Source organism: Hipposideros armiger, unplaced genomic scaffold, assembly GCF_001890085.2.
Source record: "Hipposideros armiger isolate ML-2016 unplaced genomic scaffold, ASM189008v1 scaffold_6, whole genome shotgun sequence".
NCBI classification, from domain to species: domain Eukaryota; kingdom Metazoa; phylum Chordata; class Mammalia; order Chiroptera; family Hipposideridae; genus Hipposideros; species Hipposideros armiger.
Genome location: NW_017731356.1, coordinates 671,415 through 696,133, shown reverse-complemented (window position 1 = coordinate 696,133; position 24,719 = coordinate 671,415). Strand labels below are relative to the sequence as shown.

The 24,719-nt window shown below is 47.6% G+C and overlaps 1 protein-coding gene across 1 annotated transcript in view; it reads left to right on the top strand.

Annotated features, from left to right (window-relative positions):
- Nucleotides 1-24,719, top strand: part of ILDR2 (immunoglobulin like domain containing receptor 2) — a 50,391-nt gene that overhangs the window by 2,298 nt on the left and 23,374 nt on the right. The window contains exons 2-3 of the mRNA XM_019646882.1: nt 8,898-9,230; nt 10,122-10,241. Of these exons, the coding sequence (XP_019502427.1) occupies nt 8,898-9,230; nt 10,122-10,241 (453 nt within the window). The remainder of the gene's footprint in view (nt 1-8,897; nt 9,231-10,121; nt 10,242-24,719) is intronic.

Here is a 24,719-nt window from a genome sequence, read left to right as displayed (position 1 = left end):
TTTTATGCCTCTTTCCCCCGATCAGGAATAAGAAGAAAGGTATGGTGTGCTTGCTGTTCTTGCTTATGTATAGGCTACAATGCTTTTCTATGAGTTACATGGCTTTCATTTACATTATTAATCCTTCTAAGTAAGGATGGCTGATATATTACCTCTATATACTTAAGAAGACCAAGGCTCAGAGGTGACTTGTCTAAGGCCACGGTAGCTTATTGATGAAAAGAATAAGAAATAGTGTCAAAGACTTACTATGACTTTTTGTTTCAAGTGCCTGAATCCACAGAAACTTTTTTTTCTGGTTAAGGGGTCCAACTACAGCTGCTGACTGCAGTTGAACATACCTGGCGTCTATTTCGGGAGTTCCCAGTGAGGGTCGTGGGGCTCAGAGCTCATGGAACTCAGGAAAATATTGCAGGGAAAGTGAGAAATAGCATTTAGTATAGAATTAAACCCTGAAAGCTACAGAAAAGGAGTGAATGAGGCCCAAGAGAGCAGAAGATGTGACCCAGTGACAGCAGATGCCACTGGCATGTCACAGCCCATTGGGGACTAGAGGCTGGTGCTGTGTGCCCAGGAGCCACACAGGATGCAGCTGTGGCATATGTATGCTCATGATCTGGGTCTTCAAGGTAGTCTTTGGCTCTCTGAAAATGAAAGCAGGCATTTTGGACGGCTAGGGTTCTTTACCGCCAAGAAATGAGGAAGCGCTCAGAAGAACGCAGCAGTGTCCCCTGTTCTCTGGAAGTGTCTGAAGCCCTCCGGGCAGGGACGCTCCGGACCAGGAGCAGATCCCTGACTTTCAGCTGGGGTTCTGCACCAGCACCGCTCCACACAGAGGACCACAGCAAGCAGCCCGTCCTTAGAGAGGGGCCCAAGAAGGCGCACACCTCACTTCTCACACACCTTTGTCCTAACCTAGTCATAAGGCCACAATTAGCTGCAAGAGAGGGTAGGAAATGTAGTCCTTGGCTGGCTAGATTAAAACCAGCGATGTTCTATTACTAACAGAAGGGGGCAGTTAGTTAGTGCCTCTGTCTACAGAGTGCTGTGTAGTAACCTCCAGATGGAGAATGAAGTCGTGTTTTTGGGTCTTGTGCTCAGGTGAGCGATCTAGATGGAAACACAGATAAAAAGTTGATCAAGGTCGACGGACGCTTTCTCACAGGAGTTTTCTCTATGCGAATGGCTGGTCCATCCCAGAGATCTGACCCACCTGAGTGAACCAGGTCAATTGCCAAAGTAGCTCTGTCCTGCAGGGTGGAGGCTGACCTCCCAGTATGGCTTTGGTCCCTTTGGAACAGCAGGTAAGCCGGCTAGATGCGAGCTCATGCCAGGTCTCTGGAAGATGAGGCAAATCAGACAAAAAGGAGATATGCGTCTAGCTTTTATCCGCCCAGGGGTGGCGGACAATGGGAAGGCATGGCTCAGTGGGACACACAGAACATGGGCGTAATGAATGACAAGCTCTGTGTGCACAGGACCAGCACTGGCAGCAAATCATAAGTAGGCCACGAACAAAGCCCACCTGGGCAGGAGGGGCACTGGTGCTTGCCATAGATAGTCTCATGGAAAAGGGGGAGAGGCTGCTGCCTTTGGGGACGCTTGGGGGAGAAAACATACAAGAATGCTGTCGTGGTTTTTAAGACTCAAAATGGTCCATCTGGTCACCCTAATCCTGACATCAATCGAGCAATCAGGTACCACGGTAACAAACAAGAGAAACTGATTCTGGCCAATTTAAGCAGGAAAGGAATTTACTGGGAGGAAGCTGATTAACTTACAGCACCAATGGGAAAGCTGGAGAATCAGGCTTATGTATCAGGCGAACACCAAGGGAACATCTACTATCCTTTGTAAAGCCTTTTGATTTTATTTTTCAACCCACACATGTGAAGAGGATGAATGGTTCCTATTTTGGGGGGAGAAAAATTCAAGCTGCATTTTCTTTGCCTTTAAACCTTAAACCTGTATGTCAGCATTTCCCCCAATGCTTTGCTCCTCCCGCCTCACCTCCCCGCCCCCGCTGCCCGACAATGCTACTGAGGGATGGACAAGCTTTCGCTCCTCGTTTGGACTCTGGACCGAACCTAGAAGAGATGCTTGGACACTCCTTCGTCATCTCTGACACTTAGAAAACCTGCCCATCAATGGTCCCTACAACAATGCCTTAGGAAATTGGGACAATATGTTAAAAATATGAGGACAAGGGCGGCCGGTTAGCTCAGTTGGTTAGAGCTCAGTGCTCATAACACCAAGATTGCCAGTTCGATCCCCACATGGGCCACTGAGCTGTGCCCTCCACCACTGGATTGAAACAACTACTTGACTTAGAGCTAATGCGTCCTGGAAAAACACACTTTTCCCCAATAAAGAAAAAAATCAATAAAAATATGTGAGGACAAAAGATGAATTTCTTAAAAAACATCTAACTTGAAGGCAGAAAGAGGAAAACCTGCATTGTCGTAGTGAATGAAGAGAAAGCCTTAGGCATCTGAAGGTCCAAGATACACTGGGGGAGGGGCAATTCTGAGGCCATGTCCCACTTCTGGGACTCCACAAGTTAAGGGGTGGGGGAGCTGTAGTCACAATTTCTGAAGATGCCTGTCTCTCACAGTGATCATTTCCCATGACCCAGAGCAGTGATCTTTGTCTCTCTAAAGTGGGGCTGTGCTTCTCCATCTGCCTCGCAAAGATGCTGGCAGGAATAGCTTACAACTCGCAGGGAAAAGGAACTCGCTTTGAAAAACATGAAAGTGCTAAAATAAGAACAGCGTTGCTTCAGATAGTGCTTTTGTTATTCTCCCAAGAACACTGTTCTTGGGTACAGAATCCTTCTCTTTCCATAACTGGGCCAGGGCCTTCTTTTGCCACATCCAGGGAGGCAGTGTCTGTACTTGGAGCTGACATCCCCTGGCCTGGTGACTAGTACCCTGGTGGCTAGCTGAGATGGGGGCTCCTGCTGCTGCGGCTCTGCGCTGTCACCCATCCCTCTACTCTGAGGCAGCTTTCCTAGATATTGGCCAGAATCCATTCTGTACGCCAGGGGCCACCTGCTAAGAAAGGCCCTTCAGACTCCCTGCTTCATTCGTTCCTTCCCTCACTGATGCATTCCCCATGGTGTGAGCTCAGCGCTCTTCTGGGGCTGTGCTGTGCGCTGGGGCTACGAGCCCACCAAATCCTGGCCCCTGCCCTCCGGAACCTTAGAGTTAGAAACCAAGTTTATACTGAATTTCTCAAGATCGGGGACTGGTCTCTTAGACCTGTTCTCCCAGAACTTAACACAGCGTTTGAAAATATGTTTTTGATTGAATTTGAATTAGATACTCAAGGGCAGCCTCCCTGTGGGCGAAGGGGGCACAATAAAAACTGAAAGAATGGTCTGGTTGTCTAAGAACGATGGCCCTCCTTCGCAAATGTAGAAAAGCACCCTTGCACACCACCTTCAGTGTGTCCTCTAGAGCTTCTGTGGCCAGGAACCTTGTTTTACACATGTGTCTAGATAGCAGGATCCCTTACGTCGCTTCCCTTCTCTTTCTGTCGCTTGCTGTCTTCCCCAAGCTGTCTCTCTCCGGTTTTCCGGAATGCTTGTTTTGGTTTGTAGAATGAGTCACAGATGCCTTCTGCACGTCTGTAAATTTCTTCATACGCGCCTTGAAGCAGACGTCCCCTTATGGTGCCACCAGTGCCTGAACTCAGAGCTCCGGCCTTCCCCACTGCACCTGTGTGTGTGCCCACTCGTGCGTGCGTGACCAATGCCCAGGGCTTCTGTCCATCGGGCTCCCAGAACTCCTTCAGTTACGTGCCCCGATGTTTCCCCAGGTGGAGGGAATCACATACTTACAGTTCAAGAATGGAAAATACTTTAGTATGTCTGGAGTGTGCTTGGGGCCAAATCACAGGGAAGACCTTATGTGTTGTCACAGGGTATTTGGGTTTTGTCCTGGAAGGAATGGGAAATGAATGGAGGCCTTACAGCAAGGGACAGACACGGTTACATATGTCTTAAAAAAAAACCAACTCTCAATAGAAAAACTGTGGAGAATGTATTGGGCTGGACGTAGGGGGCCTACTGAGGAGGCTGTTATAAAGCCGAGGAGGTAATGAGGACCTTGTATAACATGATGGTGAAAAGCTTTAGAGCCAGTCGGCCCGGGGTCACAGCTGAGTGTCACTCGCTAACTCTGACATGTTGGGAAGATACACACATTCTCTGAGAATCAATTTCCTCATCTCTAAAGTGGGCATTCTAATAATACCTACTTCATAGGATTGTTTGAGAGAATTCATTAAGATACTACAAGAATGGTGCTTAACGTGATTTCTGACACATAGGAAGCATTTTATGACTGTTATCTAGTAGCAGGAATAGATATCTGATTTAGGGCAGACCGTGGGACTAGAGAAGGGTCAGATCTGAAAGCAGTATAGACTTGGTGACCAACCCAATGTGGTCAGGGACAGAGAGGAAATGACCAAAGCTCTGACTTCTGTCCGAGGCGGTAGGCTGGTGTAGACTGGTGAAGAGCTGGTGGAGAGGAAGGACCGGCTTATAAGCACACGTTGAGGTAGGAAAGCAGGAGATCACAAGTGGGGTTCCCACAGGCTTAAGGTGAAGTACCTGTGGAACACGCAGGTGGGGCTTACGAGAGTTGAGGGCCTGAAGCATAGCTGGGAGTGAGTGAGGTTCCGTAGGTTGAAGGCACGGGTGGATGCTACAAAGCGGCTGAGCACTTTTCACTCGTTCACCTGGCATTCAGAGGTACTCTTAGCTGCGTAGAGTCCAGCCTAAGAAGTCCTAGGTTTGTGGCCTCTGACAAGTGGTGAAAGAGAAAAAACAAAGACCAGGTCAGGTGGGACCCAGCTCAGGACTGACCTGGCTCAGGCCAGGTCTCCGTGTCCATGGGGCCCTGCTTGTCTTGGTCCTCACGCCAATTCGCTCCTGTCTCTGAGAGGCCTGATCTGGGGGCAGGAGGAGCATCCCATGAGAGGTATTTGTCTAAGCTGTGTGGGTAGCCGCAGCACAGGTGCAGATTTGGACCAGTCCTGGGTGAGGGGTACAGGAAACAATACCCAAGCTTCAGGAGATGGACTGGCATCAGGGCCCAGGGAGCAGGTTGGCGCTCACAGCAAGGCTTTGGTCCCAGGGGGGCAAACAGGTTGCAGATCAGATGGGAACCCAGGTATGAGATAAACAGGTTGGGGGAAAGAGATGCTGTTCAGTGGGGGTACAGGACCCAAGCCCTCACCCTCGGGTGAGGGCCAAAGAGCAATTCTAGAACCCCCCGCGTCCCGTGGGAATGGGGTTCCTAAGGCGTGGGAGTTAGGTGGCATTCACAGCTTGTAGCTCATAGAGCTAAAGCAGGGACTGCCGTTCTCCGCTTTCTTATATCCCTCAGAGATCCAGTAAGCTGACACTTCCTTGAAATTCCCAGTGTTGTCCTCTGCAGTTTTCCAGCTCTGTCCTTAGCTCAGAGGCCTGGGGGCTCCCACTGGACCTGCACATATGCGCGCACACACATACACACACATGCACAGGCTGACCTCCCATTTCTCACTTCCGGGAGGTACCCAGGTGACAGCAGTGATGAGCACACATAGGCACGGTCCCTGCTCAGCTCCTAACTACGCAGTCTGATACTCCCGTGCAGTTCCTGCCACCTGCCTGTATGCGCTCAGCGTCACACACCTTGACATCTGTGCTCCCCCAGCTCTAGGTTCCTAGCTTCACAGGGGTTGACAGCAGCCGCAACAATCACACTTACTGACCACTTACTACACACCATGTTATCCTAAGAGCTTAGGGCGAAATCTTATCTCACCCTCAAATAGCTCCCTAAGGTACACCATTATTCTGGTTGGACCAGTGAGCTAACGGAAACTCCTGAGAGTTAAGCGATTCCGTGCAGCCAGGAGGTGGTAGAGCTTGGATGCTAGTTAGGGACTGACTCCGAAATCCCCGCCTTTGTCATGCCGTAACAAGGCAGGTGTTTCTGAGGATGTGAGCCTTATTCTTTGGAGCATGAGTCTATGTGTCTGTCATGGAAGGAGCTGAGAATTGAGGTACTTCTAGAAGTACTTAAGGGGGTCCCATGTCTTGGTCAAGTGGCTGGCCTCATTAACAGAGGACGGAGCTGGGGAGGGGGATATTCTTAGTAATCACCTAATGAACAAAACCCCAGAGATAACTGTCTCAAGAAGAACCACAGCCGCCCCCCAACATTTTTGCACCTGTCTCCTTTGCTGGTTTGGTTTATCCTAGAAAAGCTAGGAAATATGGTTTCCCAAATTAGCCTGAATGGGGAGCAGAGAAGAAAGGTGATGGGGTCAAGAACACTGCGTCCAGCTGGGAACGGTGCCTGTCATTGGTTATCTGACCTCAGCCATTGCTAATTGAAGTCACTTCACCTCTCTGTCCCATTTTTGTGCTCTAGAAAATTGGGAGGTAAACAGGGTTTGAAGAAGAATCACGAGATTTACAAAGTCATACAATGGAATTTAAGGAGAAACGGTGACGAAATTTCTTGTCTTGATCCGGCTGTGCAAGTCAGGGTGCATGAATTAACCCCATCCACATTTAAGGGTGGAGGACGGAAACAGCGGAGCCTGGGGACGGGGGTTCTCGGGTGAACTTACAGATGGGAATTATTTGTGCCTCGATGGGGCTGACTTATACAATCCGGCTGCAGTCAGACCTACTGATGGGGGCTGGTCATCAAGGGGCCTCCGAATGGCAGGTGAAGATGGACTCCTCTGTGAGAATTACCCTCTATTGCGCATGGTCGCAGTGCTCTGCTCCAGAGTCTACTCTGGAGGTGACCGATGCCATCATGTTGGTTAACCACCCTTTGCGCAAGAGTCATGAGGGTCATTTTACAGGTGGGGTTCTCATGAAGGCCTCACGCCCCATGAGATTCAAAGCCCTATTTGACGCTGATGATGCTATTTGGCTATATCATGACTTAATGACTTATTTAACCAGTTTCCTAGAAATGCCCATATTAATAATCAATGGATTGCTCATCCATTCCTTCAGTTATTACACAGGTGGCTACTAAGTGCTTGGTGGGTTCAAAACACTTTAAGATTCACTAAATCTCAAGTACTCTGTTGCACTCACTTTCTAATGGCACAGAGAGCAGAGGCCTTTTCTCCTTACAGGAATTAACAATAGAACGTAGTTTCTCATGGTGCTTTCACTCAGGAGAGCCCCTGGTCTGGAAACCAGAAGCTGTGAGTACAGATATGGTATCCTCACCTAGTCGAGGATGTTTGTGTAAAGACCTTCCTAAATAAGGGTATGATTGAGCTGTGAGAGGGAGTTTGCTTTGCTGGATGTCATGGTGAACACCGGCAGTAATAACGGACAGATGCGCCCATGGAAATTGGCCCATTCATGCATGTCCCAAGTCCACCTGTAACTTCTAGGTGAGGCTCTCTGCGTCAAGCTTCCGGAAGCTGACTTGGTAGGCTCCTGGACTCATTTCCGAATCTCTTCACCATGTCCTTCTTTTCACATTCCTCCCTCCCTCCCTCCCTCCTTTCCTTCCTTCCTTTCTGCCTCTCACTGTAATTCTGTATCTGCTTCTAACCTCAGATCAAGCTAGAAACTCCGGACTCCCCCATTCACCTGAGGAAGTGATGTTCTCTGTGCTTGGTATTTCTAGCTCTTTCCATTGAGTTCATAGGGGCCCTTTGCCTCTCAAACACTCCCCGGGTCTTTCATTCACCGAAACTTCCCTCTCTTTCTTGGACGCCAAGCCTCAGGTTGGATCTTTTCACCACTTAAACTTCGCATCTGCTTTCTAGCCTTTTCCCCTCTTTTTTGATTACCCTTCAAAGTTTTTGAATGTAGCCTGCTGCTTTTTATCCGAATGTCTCCGTTTCTCTCAAAGCCCTCACTTCCCCTTCATCTCTGTCCCCTTTGCTTGGTCACCAGCTAGAAGGGAGGTCTCTTCGTCCCGAAGTCAGACTTCCTGGCTTCATGGTCCTTACTTATCAAATATTTGCTGAGGACCTAGGGGCGCCACAAGCCAAGACAGCAAGACAAGACACATAAGTCTGATGGGGTGACAGGCATGAAAATAAATACTTGCAAAGTTATGAGAATAAATATCTAGAGGAGAATGCTGGGGGTACTGATGGCACAAAGGAGGAAGTGACAAATGCATTGATTGGTCAGAGAAGGCTTTCCAACAAAAAGTCTTAGAACCGGGTTTTGAAAGGTGGGAGGGTGTTTCCCAGGGAAAGAAGTGAGGAAAAAGCATTCCAGAAACAAGGGACATCGTGTGCCAAGACCTGGAGGTGTGAAATAGCATGTCCCACTTGGGGAAACTGCTATTCTTAGAGGTTGGTGCTCAAAGCGAGGTGCAGGGAGAACTGAGGCTGAGGAGGTAGGAGGAACTGGTGATGGGGTGCCTTAAATGCCTTGCCAGGAATTTGGGGTTTTATCCTGAAGGCCACGGTAGGTGAGTGAAGGGTTTTAAGAAGGAGAGCCATAAAAGTCAGATTTCAAGAGGTCACCTGAACTACAGCAAAGAGAAGGTATTGCCTGGGGACAACTGCAGGCAGGGAGACCAGACAACAGATGACGGCAGTATTACAAGCAAGCAATGAAGAGGGCATTAAAACAAAAAAGTGGGGTTAAAGAAGAGGGAAGAAATAGTAACGGTGTTGAGAGGGGACACTGACATGACTTAGGGCCTGACTGGATATTGGGAGTGATGGCAGGTTGCCATTAACTGTGATGGAGAAAACGGGGAGGGACAGGTGAGTGAGGTAAGGGGGGAGTGCGCGTGACCACATTGGGTGAGATGAGGTCAGGGGAGCAGCATGGCCCTGTGGTGTGAGGTGAGGTGGGGGGAGGTCCAGGACTTGGACATGTTTGTTCTGTTTTGCAGCCATGGTGGAAGGCCTGCAGGTCACAGTGCCTGACAAGAAGAAGGTGGCCATGCTCTTCCAGCCCACGGTGCTTCGCTGCCACTTCTCCACGTCCTCCCATCAGCCCGCAGTCGTGCAGTGGAAGTTCAAGTCCTACTGCCAGGACCGCATGGGGGAGTCCCTGGGCATGTCTTCTGCCCGGGCCCAGTCTCTCAGCAAAAGGAACCTAGAATGGGACCCCTACTTGGACTGCTTAGACAGCAGGAGGACGGTTCGGGTGGTCGCCTCCAAACAGGGCTCCGCCGTCACCCTGGGCGATTTCTACAGGGGCCGAGAGATCACGATTGTTCATGGTAACCATGCCCTGCTTTGAATCTTGGGAATGCGAGGGACCTTAGTTCCATTCTTCCCAGACACAGGGGATGTTAGCCTCTCGGCCTTTCCATCCCTCAAGACTTTGATTTGATGGGAGATGGAAGCATCAAGAAGCTTAGGAAACTGCTTTCGTGAGATAGTGAGGGAGAAAAAGTGGAGAGTATAGTACCTAGGAAGACACAGAGATGAGCTTAGGCAACAGTCTTTTCTGAGTCTGATCTCCAGTCTGTGGAGCTTATTGTCAGAACGGAATTGAAATAGGTTCTAGTGAAAGAACTTCCTCAGTCAGATACCTTACACCTTGACATTACAGCCTGTGTGGCCCTTTCCCAAACTCAGTTTCCCAAATTTCCTCTGCTGAGAGTAGAGACGTGTGCATACGAGCGACGGGGCCAGCTAACATGCCATGGCCCACGCCCCAGGTGGTTTTGCCTCAGTCCCACCCTTTTTCCTGTTCCCTAAAGTTTTGGATAAGAAAAGGTCCAAAGAGTCTGATATGACCTCTTTGAACTTGGAAGAATGCCTGTGAAGCCAGCTCATTTCCAGGAGTCCAGAGCAGTTCTGGAATTTATCTGGCTCTCAGGGGCCTCTGCCGGCTTGCTTGGTTGCAAGCAGCCTTCTATTCCTGGAGCTGGCCTGGAACCAGACCAGGTTATGGTGGTGCTCTGTCTCTCACCTCAGGGAGGCTAGCTTTTTTGTGATTTTTGTATGTTTGTTTTAGATAAAGCAAAGATCTTGTCAACCATCATCCAGGTAAAGAAACATGGCACTGCAGACATGCCCGAAGGGCCCCCCTCCCATCCACCCCTACGGACAGGGTTCCTTTCAGAGGCAGTTTTGAGTCTGGGTCCTTCTCTTTGTGATAACAGATGCCGATCTTCAAATTGGAAAACTCATGTGGGGAGACAGCGGACTCTATTACTGTGTTATCACGACCCCCGACGACCTGGAGGGCAAGAACGAGGACTCGGTGGAGCTGCTGGTGTTGGGTAAGGGAAGACGGGCAGCCACCTTCTCCTGTCGCCGGCTTGGGCTGTTCCCTCTTCGGCATCTCCTCCTGCGGTCTATCAGCAGGTTGCACATGTGGTCTTTATTTTGTGTCACAGACAAAGCGGTTGTAGAGTATGTTCTCTAAGAGCAGCGGCTGCCTGTCTTAATGTCTTGTTTCTTGGAGGCTGTGGCCTACTTTTCAGCGTTGCCCTGAATGTTTCTTCTGTTTTCTTAGGGTTTTTTTTGTGGTTTGTTTCTTTCTTCCAGTTGCAGCTTTAACCCTGATTTCTCTCTGCTCTAAGCTTTACTCATCTTTTTATATGCTAATTTTTGAAGAAAATGCCACAGGCCTTTGAAGCGGGGCAGAGACCACTGAGAGAGGAATTCCCTGGTGAGTCAGGGCCTGAGACAGCAGGCTTCTTCCCGTCCTGACCTCCCCTTAGACAATCATAAGGAAAGATGGCTGAATACTGGGGAGCTTAATAATAAACTGTGGCAATTAAAAGAGCTACTGGGGAAGGCGCTAGTGTTTAATTGGAAGGCAAATTTCTTGAAAACTAAAAGTGTCTTGAGTTACTCTTAAAGCAAATATATCTGGTCCTCGTTAATATGATTTTTTTTTCATAAATGAAAGCTCATTGCTTTTGGCTTCTGCCTCTTACATGGATTGGAGGGATGTTGGTGGGAGAGGACCTCCTTGTATGAACTGAAATTGAGCCCATATTTCGTGCTCTATAAATGTTGGTTGGACAAGGACATTGGAATAAAACATAGAAATGAAGAGGAAAAACCTACATTAATTGTAGGAGAAAAGGTAAACGCTTGAAGCCATTTTTCAAAAGAAATTACATTTTTTGGTAGCTTTCAAGAAACCAGGTGATAACAGTTTGGGGGACTACTTGAGGGTGTTTTCTTTTAAAGGCAAATGAGGCTGAAGGTTAATTTTTACTCTACGTTGGAAACTCCCATGGAAAGAGTGGAATTTGCTATTTAGGATTTTTAGTTTTACTCTATGGTGACTGTATGACTTTGGTGGCTCGACTATTCAGCTGCCTTAATTTTATAGTTTACAAAATGGGTTAAGGTAATAATTATTTATTAATAGTTAACCCTTTAATTAACAATAATAATAAACCCTTATTACATGGTAGACTTAATTCAAATAAATATACCTTGAGTCCAATATATAAAGCCACAACTGCTGTGCTTTGTAAAGGAATGGGAAATATGACTGATATTAAAAGGGAAATACAAAAGGAAAAGGCTTACACTGACATCGTAAAAGAATACAGGGAAAAAATCAGACGTGGGATCTCCCGTGATTCAGTTGATCAGAAGGGAATGAAAAGATAAATTTAATCACACAACACTAATGGCCAAGTTTGAAGGGACAAGGGGTTCATTGAGCCTGTAATTAGCTAACTGTGGACACAGTCACTTGGCCAGTGCAGTCATGTGGAGAGGAAGTAACTGCCCGTGGAGAGGAAGTAACTGCCCGTGCAGGAAAGAAGGCCGGGTAAAAACCACTTTCAATAATTCGGTCCCAGTTCTGCCAACGCGGGGAAACGAAGAGCAAGAGCCTTGTCATCTGAGGATGTGTGAAGTGTACGAAGGACATGCTCTGGATCCAAACATACAAAGTCACTGGCTGGAGATGCTATCCTCAGAACAAAAGGAGGTGGGTGACAGGAAGGCTCAGATGAAAATGGTCACCAGTGATGGGATAGAAGATGAAGAACAGAAATCAGTGTCACTTTAAAAGACTCGTAAAAGAAAACTGGGGAGGCGGCAAATCAGGGTGTCACAGTAGAAGGAGTGTATCGGGGGGACAGACAGACACATGCCAGGGTTCTCAGGGAGAAGAAACACAACTCTTCTGTGTTCCACGTGAATTGGGAATGTCCAAAGCAAGATGCATTTGCCATGTCGATGTTTTAGGGCAACACCAGATGTATTAGTTACCGAAAGGGGTGGTGTGAAATCTACAAGAATTTTCTGGGTGCAGAAAGGACTGTAATTTACTTTCCAAACGCAAAATTCTGAGTCTCTTTTGTCTCTTGACACCCCATTGTAGAAGTTTTCAACATACTGTTGCAGTTTTTAAAATTCTAATTATAAGGGGGTTATATCGTGCAGGCCTATTTCTTAGGTGCTCTTTTGATGTGAGACCGGGAGAGCAACCTGATTTCTGAGGTCAGTGTCCAAGAGATAAAGACCTCGGTGGGAAGATAACTGGGTCCACAGTTTGCGAATTTGAACCTCCATGAGCCACTGATTCTGTCACTGAAGTTTATGGGAGGAACTGCTCTAGTGAAAGAGGACTTGGAACAGGGATCGAGGAAGTGTCTCCAGATATCTGAAGTGAAATCGCATGGAAGAGGGATGGGAAACTTGTTCTGTCTGTATTGCTAGATAAATCTAGAACCAGGAGTGGAAGTTACAAGAGGGAGGGAGGGAGTCCTTCTCCGTGGAAAGGAAGAACCACTAACAACTGGAGACACCTAAAGACAGAATGTCGTCTCAGGGGCCGTGGTTTCTATGTCCTGAACAGGGTGGAAACTTCCCTATGAGTTGCATCAGGCTTTTGTGCATAGGAAAAGGTGTTTCCCTGAGTTACTCTTGAGCTTTATTTCAATTCTCAAGTCCTTGGATTAAAAAGTAGATGAACCTGGGTGATGTGACCAGCTTGAGAAGTGAGAAAATGACCTCCCAGGATCTCAGTCCTCGTGGCAGAGATAAAAGGGGCTACAGGTTGGTTATAAGACATGCAGGGTGATGGTCACTCACGAGGAAGCCAGAGGGAATAAACAGTGGTCTTCCACCATAGGCCAGGGCTAAGAGGACCAAGCCCACCAGAATGAGAAGAAACTATTCATGGTGGCTTGAAGGAGCTGAGACTTTTGCTGTTCTTGGAGGTGATCACAAAAGAGGGAGCAGAAAACTGGCTGGAATTTCAGATGACCAATCAGTAAGGAACGATGAGTTAAGGGGACACATTAGAGTCAAACTTAAGAAGAATTTAGCTTTCTCGTTATACTCACAAAGGTGGAGATGGGCAAACTGATGGAGCAAGATTGTGAAGTGTCTTATATGTCAGACTGAGAAGTTTGGACTTCATCCTGAAGACTTTGGGGAGCCAGTGAAGAAACCTTAACAGAGGAATGAAATTCGACCTCAAGATCAGAGTGATCATGAGCGGCAGGGTAGACAATGCATTAGACAGGAGATGCTGGGACAGAGGGGTCAGTTATGGGGCTGCTGGGGCAGCACAGATGAAAGGGTATGAGATTCTGAACCAGGGGGATGAATTGGGAAGAGACGACATAGAAACGTTTCTGAGATGGAAGTGATGGACCTTGGTGACTAATGTACAAAAGGAAATGAAAGAGAGAGATGAGTCAAAGGACACCATGACTCCTACCTAGCTGGGCCAACTGTTCCATCTCAGTTGGACATCCAACTGTCCAACTCGGAGAGCAGACACACAGGTTGGAAAGCAGGTTGGGGAGAGAGGGGAATGAGTTTGATTCTTGACGTGTTGAATATGAAAGGCCTGAGAGAGACACCCAGGCGGGGATGTCTTGCTGACAATTAGAAGTGTTTGTCTGGAACTCAGTGGAAAAGCGAGAATCAGAGATAATAGATCTGAGAATCAGGACTGGTAGTCAGAACCATGAAAGAATAGATGAGTCACCCCGGAAGATTATATAAAGCGAAGAGGAACAAGGACAGAACCTACCGGCCTTATCATCTAGTCTTACTTCCTAAGAGTGGTAACATTGGCACCACACATGCTTGTCTTGATTTCTCCCCAACATCAGAAGCTTCTCAATAGCAAGGGACCCTGAGCTCCTCCAAGACAAGGACCAACCCTCACTCGTCTTTGTATCTGTAATGCCTAGCAGAGTGTCCACAATGAAGGAGCCTGGGTGCATGTTTCTTTGTAAAAACAAGAAAGGGGCAGAACCTGTACCTAATTCTTACTTTGTGCCTCTTAAATGTTAGTCGGTGCTGAGTATATACCTATATCTGTTGACTTATGAAGTGTCAAGATAATAAACATCTACAGTCTCAAGTGAGGTAACATGGTTCAATCTCATTGGTTGTGAATTCTTCATCTGGGCATTTAGATTACGATGAGTGGTAGATCCATCAGGGACTGTGGTGGAAAGCAACAGAAGTAGACACTGGCCAACAAGTAGAAAGGAATTCGCTGGAAGGATATTAAAATTGCAAGGAAGGCTGGAAAATTGGACTCTGAAAAGAATAGTGGCATATTAGGGTAACACTTGTTAGCTTCTGTAAGGACACCCCCCAAATCTCAGTGACTTGCCACAGTAGAATTTGGTTAGATGCAGGTAGGAAGCTCACCTGGTCGCCCCCATCCGGGTGGTGGTGTAGGAGTCCGGGCTTCTCCTCTGTTTGGCCCCGCTGTATTGGAGACCTTTGCTCCCAGCTGCACAGGAGAGAATGAGACAGGTCATGTGGGACTTTGTTCAGCACCAGGTCTGACAGTGACATGGGTCACTTCTGCTGGTATTTTGTATGTGCCCTGGAGGAAAGTAAAAATGTTTTTATAAACACAGCGCATCCCATGCCCCTCCAGAAATGCTCCAGTGTCTGTGTAGCAAGAATGAAAAGACAACATCTTTAGGGCTCCACAGCCAGAAAAAAAATCAACTCAACTGTTTTTTTCTAATCTTGCATTTTCCCTTTCAAGAATCAGCCTCACTCGTTGATACAGAGAACAAATTGATGGTTGCCAGATAGGAGGGGGATTGGGGAGCCGGGTGAAAAGGGGACGGGATTAAGACGAACAGGGATATAAAGTACAGCATAGGGAATATAGTTAATAATATTATAATAACTATGGATGGTGTCAGATGGGCACTAGACTTATCAGGGTGATCACTTCATAAGTTACATAAATGTCTCATAGCTATCTTGTACACCAAAAACTAATATGATATTCTATGTCAACTGTAATTGAAAAAAATTAAGAAAAAAAAGAATCAGTCTCAGGAGAGGCCAGTTGACCCAGTTTGGACAGGTATCCATTGTTTACCTGTGGGAGATCAGGGGTGGCTAATCTAACAAGATATGGAGATGAATTAATTCCCCAAAGCAAACTGGGGCACCATTACAAAAAAAGGAAGAAAGGATGTGAGATGCCCCCCAAAAAGCAATACATTTCCACCAAAGTGATGCCATTACTACATCTACTACTAATATTAATGGACACTAATAATAATCTGCTGTTCACAACATTTTTCTACAAAAACCTTGTAAGGTAGGAGAGCAGGCATTAATTTCCTCATTCTCCAAGTGAAGAACTTAACGTTCGGGTTTGGTTAACTATTACCCCAGTGAAAAAAGTGTCGATGATCAAACCCCAGTGTTTGGATTCCTAGATTCATCTCTTTCCACAAGACCACCGACCTATCTATATTAAGAAGCTATGGAATGCTTCTTAAAATGGGGTTGCTGCTTGGGGTCAGAGGAAGCCATTTTTACTTGGGCCCAATGAGCTTGAGTGTTTCACTTTATTTCCTAGTGGAACTGCTTATAATCACTGGCCGAGGCCCTCACTTCAGAGCATAGTCCTTCTTGTCTAGCTTGCTACCTCCCCACTGAGCATGACCCCCCTTCCCCCAAACCTGTGAACCCTCTACAGTGGCTCTGGAAGCTTCGTTCAGAGGGTTCAGAAATACCTGAAGACAAGTGATTCGGAGAAATGGGAGGACAACCGCTGATTCACCATTAAATGCAAAACTCCACGGAGCAGTCTTTAATAGCTTTTTGATGATTCAGAAGAAGGTGAGGTCATTATGAAGTAGAAAATGCACACGGCATGGTGGGGGCTTTGAGACGACATTGACAAGCACCTTGGAAATAGTTAGGCAGATGTTTGGCACTGCAGGAGCCAAGCAGGCACAGTCACAGAAGGAGGGAGTGTCCAGAAACCTGCCGCCCTGAGATCAGGCCCGGGCCTAGGATCAGTGGCAAGGACACACTGTTTATACCCTGGAACCATGCCACTGTTTGCTCAGGGAAAGCTCCCTCGGCAGCTCCAGCTGGCAGGAAAAGGACTTCCTCATTCAGGAAGGTTCAAGCAGGGAAGTTATTATTTTACAATCTAAAAGTGGCTCGCCTTGTCCTTCCTTCTTTCTATGGACAATGTGAGGGCCTGACCTCTACTTTCTGGTCTCCCGTGTGGTAGCTTGTTTTTTAAGAACCTTCAAGTAGAAACAGGAGGGAAAGGATTCCGGCGGAAGCACGGCGAGGTGTGCACCCCCGCCTCTGGACCGAGAATAGAGTGAGAGGCCATAAACCAAGGAGCGTTTAGATTAAAGCTGAGACTTTCCTGATGGTAAATAATAATTTGGGGAAATTGTGGTTGGTTGAGGAAAATTATAGAAGCTCCATCTCTGACGAGCTTTCGACATGGAATAGGATGTTAGGATAACCAAGATGGCTTTCAGAGTCATTTCGATGATTTTGACTTTATTTAAAAGTCTACAGTTTGCAGAATTAATTATCCATATAGGGTGAGGCCTCAAATACTGCTATCTTCTTCTGTTTCAGAAGAAAAAAAAATTGATGCATGTTTATTGTAAAGATTTCAAACAAAACAGAAAAGCACAAAAGAAGAAAAGATTTCCTAAAAAGCTCACCGTCCAGCGTAGGCTACCTGTTCTTCAGAACTCTTGATTGCAAGGGACAGACACTCAAACTGGCGCAGGGAAACTTTTTGGCTCAGGTAGCCACTACGTCCAAGGGTATTCCCAGCTTCAAGCCTGGCCAAGTCTCAGAGTTCAGATTGTTTTAAAGAACCTTTGTCCCCTCTGCGTCACTGCAGCCTCAGGCAGGGTCTCTCCTTGGGGCGGGAGTCCATGGTTTCTAACGCCTACCCCTCAGGAGGATAAAATGTCCTTCTCCAGTTTCAGCAGAAGTCCTCCTGTGGGGGCACTGTGCGTTGGGAGAGGAACCAGCACACCACCAGCCCAGCCGAACCATGTAAATGGAAGGGAAAGGGGAAAGGAGCAGCTTCCTGAAGGGAAACGGGGCCATTGTTCCCACATGAAGAAGAAAAGAATGCCAGGCAGGCGAAACCAAACACTGCTAACATGCGTTGGGCTCCATCCATTTCTGCAGCCTTCCAGGCCAAATGCAGTGCTATTCCAGGAGGCCAGGAATAGGTCTGCTCCCAGCAGGCCTGGTGGGTGGGCGCTCACTTGGGGTTGATTCTCCCCCGTGAAGGTCACGGCATGGAATAACCTTTGTCTTCCTGTCATGTTTCTGCTTTCCTCCATCTCCTCCTGTGACTTGTCCAGGAGTGCAGCAACCACGACCGAGACAAGCGGGGAAGGAACAGGTGTATGCCTGAACTTCTTTTTTTTAAGTCAAGCTATTCATGATACTGTGCCTAGAATTGGTATTCTGGTCTAAAATAAACCTTTCTGCCCATTAGTATTAAATAGCCATTAAAACGTAATAGGAAATCAGGGAACTCTTTTAGGGGTCATCTCAGAACTGGCTTTAGGGATGTTTGAGGGGCCGTGTCTCTCAGGCTGCGTAGAAGTGCTCCAGCACTCACCCTAATGTCAGTGTCCCCTCCTTTTGATCCCCATCACCCCCTCCCCACCCCCACCCACTCCAGGACATTAGTTCTGGCCGTTTAGAAAGGCTACTTGTTGCCAAGGCTCCCCTCCCCCTTCTCTTCCTCTGTGCCAGGCCAGCCCGTGCTGCTAACCGGGGAGATTTGCTGATTAAAAGGGCTTCAGCTCCCCGAGTTCCCATGGCAACAGCCTCCTTGGAGGTCTTTGTTGCCTGGTACAACTTTGATCTCAGAGAGTGACTGCTGCTGTTTCCCTGGAAGATTTACAAACAGAGGAAGAGGGGGAAAGAATTGGAGGAGAAGAAAGAAAAAGTTTACTCCTGGCCGAAGGGAGAGAAAGAATTAATTACAGAGCCACACTCTGGCCATATATCCGGGGGAACGCCTTCTGATTTGGGCTGTGCCCACATTTTCACTTGTAGACTCAACTATGCTTCAGAGGTCCTGGCCCCACATGAGAGGCTGAGAGAGGAATTGATTCTTCCAGGAGGGCGGGACCATCCTTCTGATGTCAGTAGACACCTGCGTCTTCAGATTTCCAGAAGAGCTGCGATAACGTGGGAGCCAGTGACTCCCGTTTCTATCTTTCCAGAGACACAGAAAACTAGTGAGGGGTGAGCTCTTTCGGCCTCAGCCCCCCTGCCTTGTCTCCCAGCCCCCCTCCTAATCCTAGCCTTCTCCATCCTGAGCTTCCATCAGTGTCTCTATTGGTCTTGGTTTTGAGAAGAACCAAAAATATGTGTTGAAGGGATGAAAAAGGAAGAGCCAGAAAAGCTAGCCAGACATCAAGTAGAACCTGATTCCTGTTGATGAGGGTGAAGAGCAAGCATATACTGGATATGGGCTGGAGTGGGGGCTGTGGCCCCTCCAAAGATGGGGGTCAGGCCTCTTCCTCTGGGTAGGCAGTGCTCTGGGGCCTACAGGCCTCTCCATGGCATAATTGTAACCTTGCTCCAATAAGCAACACACAATGGAATCAGTGGTGCTTTAAGTCTGATTTATATTTAAATTATGGTTTAAATCTAATCAGCATTTTTGTATACTAAGTCCCTAGCACAGTGAAGATTTGGAAAAAATACATGACACTGTCTTGTCCCTATTTTTAAAAATCACTGTTTTGGTAAAGATAAAAATTGTACATTTGAAGCAATTGGAGGACAGTACAAGCAAAGATTAAAACTGTATTTGGTGTGAAATATCTAGGCTAGTGATTCTCGAGAGAGGGCTAGTTTGCCCCCCGTCAGGAGACATTTGGAAATGTCTGGAAACATTTTTGGTTGTCACAACTTGTGGGGTGCTACGGCATTAGTGGGTCGAGGCCAAGGATGCAGCTAAACACCCTACAATGCACAGGGCAGGCTCCCCCACCCAACAAAGAATTATCTGGCCCCAAATGGCCATAGTGCCAGCGTTACAAAATCCTGAGTTTGACCAAAGGACAATTGGGATACACTATGATACACTGGGGTACAAGGTCCACTGTGAACAGCATGGCTCTGGGGTCAGCTATCCCTGCACTTAGGCTGCAATATAACCTCGAAGAAGTCAGTGTCTCTGAGCCTGGTTTTCTTATCTGTAAAAATGGGGGAGGAGCAATAAAAGTGACATGGAAGACCTACTGTGAGGATCAAGTGGCCCATAATGAGAACCCAGTAAGTGCAAGTCCCCTTCCTCATCCTTCCCATCCCCCACGTCTCATCACCAGTGTGTCATCCTCATCTGAGGGAGCCTCTGTAGGGAATTCTGCATTCCAGGACTCCTGCTGGCACCGATCTGCCCGCAGCCTGTTCCATAGGCAGAGGCTTCCATGCGCCATCTGTGAATGGGCAATCCTATTACCAATAGAGTCACGTTTCCCCAGTGACATCTGTGTTGTGCCTTGCCAGTGATGACCTTCATCAGCCCTGTGGGAATCTTCCCTGAGTGGATTTTAGGACAGTCAGCCCCGGCATGCTGTCTTCTCAGTGGAAGGCTCTGAGTTAATTACAGGGTGTTTACTGCCTAACCTAAAAACAAGAATTAGGGCCCACAGGCCATTCGATGTAGTGTAGGGCTTTAGGGGGCACCTAAGCCTGGGTAGGCCTGGCAAGACGAGCTAGGGTGACTTTGTAATGTATCATCCAAACTAGGAGACTATTGGGAGTGAAAGGGGGAGACTTTTAATAGTTAAGGGAATTGGCATAAACTGGAAATGTCTGGGCAAAGTGGTATGATGTCACCCCATCTTTTGAGATGGCCCCCTTGAAGGTTCTCCTTGATTGACAAGCACTGAAGGTCCTGAGGAATCTGGGGGCAACTTAGTATCAGCTGGCCTCCACCCGCTGAGACCCTGCTGTAGCTGACGTTTTATTCACGGGGCTTAGGATGTGTGCATCTCCATTCGTTTCCTCAGCCTAGCAAGGGGCCTGGCCTAAAGATGGTGCCTTGCAAGTATCTGTTCACTGAGGAATTGGCGCTAAGATTTCTGCAGGGCAAGTAAGGGACGCCCGTTTAGGCTCTTCCAGCCCTGGGGTGTTAAAAGAACACATGGGGGCTTGGAGGCGCCGCTGGCCCCGCCCCGATCCGCAGCCCCCAGGCCGCGCTGCGCTGCGCCCCCACTCTCCCGCCCCTGCTCCCGCAGCCTTCATCCCGCCTCACTATTTTTGCTTCACTTGTTGCTCATCACTGTGGGAGGAAACTGGTCTTCAATTAGCGCGCATTCCTGCAGCCCCGGTTGCCGTGGTTACCGGCGGGCTGGGGGCAGCTGGGTCAGCCGCCAGCCTCATTGTAGTCGGTGGACCGGGCGGCAGACGTGCGAGGCCTGTGCGCGGGAGAGGGGGTGTCACCAAGGAATGGGCTCAGCCCTGACAGAAAGAATGGCAGCCCTTGGGAGCCGGTCAGGAGACAGTCGTTCCATTTTTCTCCAAAGCCAGCTGTCGCTATTCAAGTGTGAAGGTTTGTGTTCACACCGGGCAGTGCTCTGGAACTGCTCCAGGGTCGAACCCCCTCGCAAGGAGAGGGGGCTGGCCACCGAGCAGAGGGCAGGAACTCTGACAATGCTCGACTGCCCAGCTGTGTGCCCCCCGGTCGGCCTCAGGCCGCCAGGGCTTTGGGCGCTAAGAAAGCAGCCATGCTGGCTATCTTTGTATCTGCAGTGCCTGTGCCAGTCTTAGGGTGGAGCACCATGAGCTCAGGCACTCACACTGGGATCACACCCAGAAACTCAGCTTCCTCCTCCCATCAAACCCCACCCTCCTCCACATCATTTTGGAGTCCAATCTGGCCGTCTTCTGCATTTCATCCCAGGCCCATTCGAACATGTTATAACACTAATAATAGTTTACATCTGTTCGCTCTCTGGGCGCTGGGGGTTGGATCACTATAGCTGTGCAAAGGCGGAGCACTTAGCGATCGTTTACATCCGTTTATTAGTTTGTAGCCGCAAACGGTGAATGCATTTTAATTCGATCATACCGTGTTATGACGAATTCAGTCATCGTTTTCTGGTTGCACCTTTAAAAGGTGCTGAAAATGTACAACCATCTCTAACGTTTTCTACATCCAAAAATTATACTTTAATTATATAACTAGAGCAATGATGCCACAAACACAAACAGATCTCAGGGTTGTCGCTGCAGATACTAGGAGTCTAGAAAGCAGTCGCAGCGCTTTTCTGAATTAACGATAAACAAACCGTGAAGGAGAGCGAAGTATTGGCAAAAAATACTGTGTGACTTTTGGTAAGATTATTAACCTGTCTGGTTCCTGAAAATATGGGGTGGATTACAGATTAGATGATCTCTGAGATCTTTTTTAGCTATAGAGTCTGATTTGAGAATTCTATGTGAATACAAGAAGTCAGTGAGTTGGGCCAAGCTTATCATCACTGCCAAAAAGCCGATGCATTTATTAACCATTAATTGCAGATGGTCCAATACCAGTCATTTATGGAGCGAATGCAGTGTCAGAACTATTCAGTATAATTTAAAGTGAGCTAAAATGTAAAAGACAAGAAGAAAAAGTACACACATGAAAAGCTTACATACCATATATATATATATATATGAAAGAAAGGGAGGCTATCTCCACATTTGTGATGGATAATCATAAACTATATTTATTGAATGCAAGATTGCCATGGGAATACAGAATCAAAACAGGGGTGTGCGTGCCCTTGGGAAATTTCCAATCTATTCGGGATTCCAAATAGCTATAGAAACAACCATATATTTGAAGAGCCAGAGACAGGCATCTGCTCTCCTCAAAGGCTTAGAAAAGAAACACCCTGGAGGGTTAGATGCTGAGAGAACTGGGAGTAGATGGGATACATCCTGAAAATTGGATCCAGCGCATCTTAGGGAGTCTTGGCAGCAGGACGAAGCCCACGTGTGTATTAAATAGAAGGCAGAAGGGAACCGCACAGAGCTGGGGAAGGAAAGCACCCTTGATTGTCCCGAAGCGGACATTCATTTGCATGGCGTATTGCCAAACCCCAGGAGGATGCCATGTTAATAAGTTCAAAGAGATGAGTGGAGATAACCATGCTGTCAGCAGTGGGGACATCACAAGGACATAGGAAATGTCCTTATCCTTTGCACTCTGAAGGCTTTAAGTTTTAAGAGTAGAGACACAAACAATCTTTTTGGCTAAAGTTAGTATGCATGTTTTATCTCTGTAATGGCTGCCTTAAAAATACTCTAGTCTGGGGGTTTACAGCTTGTGGGGTGTGGGTGAGGTAGTACTTCAGTCCCCCTACATGGCAATATGACATTCTGAGATGTTCCAATGCCTGGAAGATGCCCCTGACATTGAGCCCTGAGTCCAGGGGCACTAACCATCCTCCAGTACGTAGAATAGTGCTCAATGAATGAACGGTTTCTTCCTGTGCCTGTGAAGAGCTTGTTTCCACCTGGGATGGACAGACGCACTGCCGTGGGCAGCGTATCAGAAGCCCAGTCAGGAGCCCAGCACACTTCACAGTGGGGCTTAGCTACTGGAAACGCTACAAGGTTCTGATGGGTGAGCTGCCTCCTCGTGCGGGGCTGCTGGCGACGCCAAGCAGAGAACGCGGTCCCCGCCCTGGAGGGCTTCCGTCCTGCTAGTGGAGGCTCACGTGAAGGAATCCTCACTAGGACATGTTTGTTGTGAAGTGTGAAAAGATAACTCCACAGGTAGCAGAGAAGTGGGAGCCTGGTAAGGGTTGTTTCTCTGGGAGAAGGCCCCATGACGAGGCGGAGCCAGATAGTCAAAACGCAATTGACCTTAGTCGTTCTTGTGACACAGGGTCAGGTAACCAACACTGAGCTCTGAGGCTCACACTGTTGGACAAGCTGCTAGACCAGTGGGCTGGACCGTGGCCTCCTGAGCGGAGGGGTCACTGTGTCTCAACCTGGCACAATCTACGTTTCTTTGTTGATTGAACGAATGGATGAGGAATGAATGAATTGGAGACATTCCAGAAGTGAGCTGGTTCTGAGGGATATGTACAAAGAGTTCAGCTGGGGAAAACTTCAAGGTGTTAAGGGCAGAAAACAGCTCAGTGGGGAATTCTGTAGGTACGATATCGAAGCTGTTTTACCCACAATGCATGTTTCTGCCCTGCTCATTCAAACCAAAGTATGTGACTGTTTTTGCCTCCGTCATTTGTGATGGTGTGGAATGAAACTGGCCCTGGTGTGTGTGTGCAGGTACAAACAGTTAGTATGCCCGACTGGCTTGGTTGATTCATGTGGAACCTTCTTAAAAGTAATGGAGTCTGCAAGGTTTGGGGAAAACAGAGTGCTTACATGAAAACTGCATTGCCTACCAACAGTTTGAACTATGGTTTGAAAAGAGAACATGTGCCTGCTATTTGCAGGACCTGTTTTCCATCCTTTTCTCAGACATTAAAGTGACTCGTAATTGCTGCTCTTAAACCGGATCCTGGAAGAATAACTGTGACTCACGCGTGCTGCTGAAATGCTGCTGAAATCAGGAATGTATTTACTGCAATTGTTTGGACTCTCTAAGATCAGGCTTTCACTGGGTGTGATGGAATAGAATAGGAAGAAAAGATGGAGCGTTTCTAACTGGTGACGGCATTTTTCAGGAATCATTAGGCAGGAGATGGAAGCAAAATGATTTTCAGAAATATAGGGCTCCAGCATAAATCCACTTTTCAAACTGCCCTTAGCTCCAAAAAAACATGTCATGGTGTAAACGCCAGAGACTTTGCATTCTCTCTGCTGTTGACATGATCTCGTGGTATGGTCAGCTATCCCCAAACTCCTACTGTGTTCTGAATCCAAAACACACTTAATTTCACCCACTGTACTGTAAGAGTCTGTCACCCACGCCACCCTGGGGCTAACTCTGCACAGGTGCACTATGGGAAGCCGTCACCATCGTCTGAGGCATCAGCTGTTGGCTGTGGCTTCAGGGAGATTGAGAAGGTTAATTTACGTCTTTCTGCAGGAGTGACAAGCTTTGGGAAGCTCCTATCCGTATTTCTGATGCCACCAATCCTCCTTTTAATTTTTTCAATTACAAATGTAAAAAAATATATATTTATTTAAGTGAAAGCCCCTTCCGTGTTCTTCCATGATGTCCTTTCTCCAAAAGTAAGAAGAGCTAACCGTCTGGCAGGTGATACTGTTGCTTTCCGATTTGAAGTTGAACCTAGGTTCCTAGAGCTTATATTCACCAACACTCTGGGTGTGGAAGCAAGGTCAGAACACCATCAAGGTCACCAAAGAGCCCGTGGAGAAACCCAGCTTTTGTGTTTTATCTGTCCATAAATATATCTGTGTGCTTCAGTGGTTGCAAGCATGTGACTTCGGGGCTCTATACATCCCCAAAACATATTTCATATGGCTTGTCCCATTTTTTGTGTTTTTTTTTT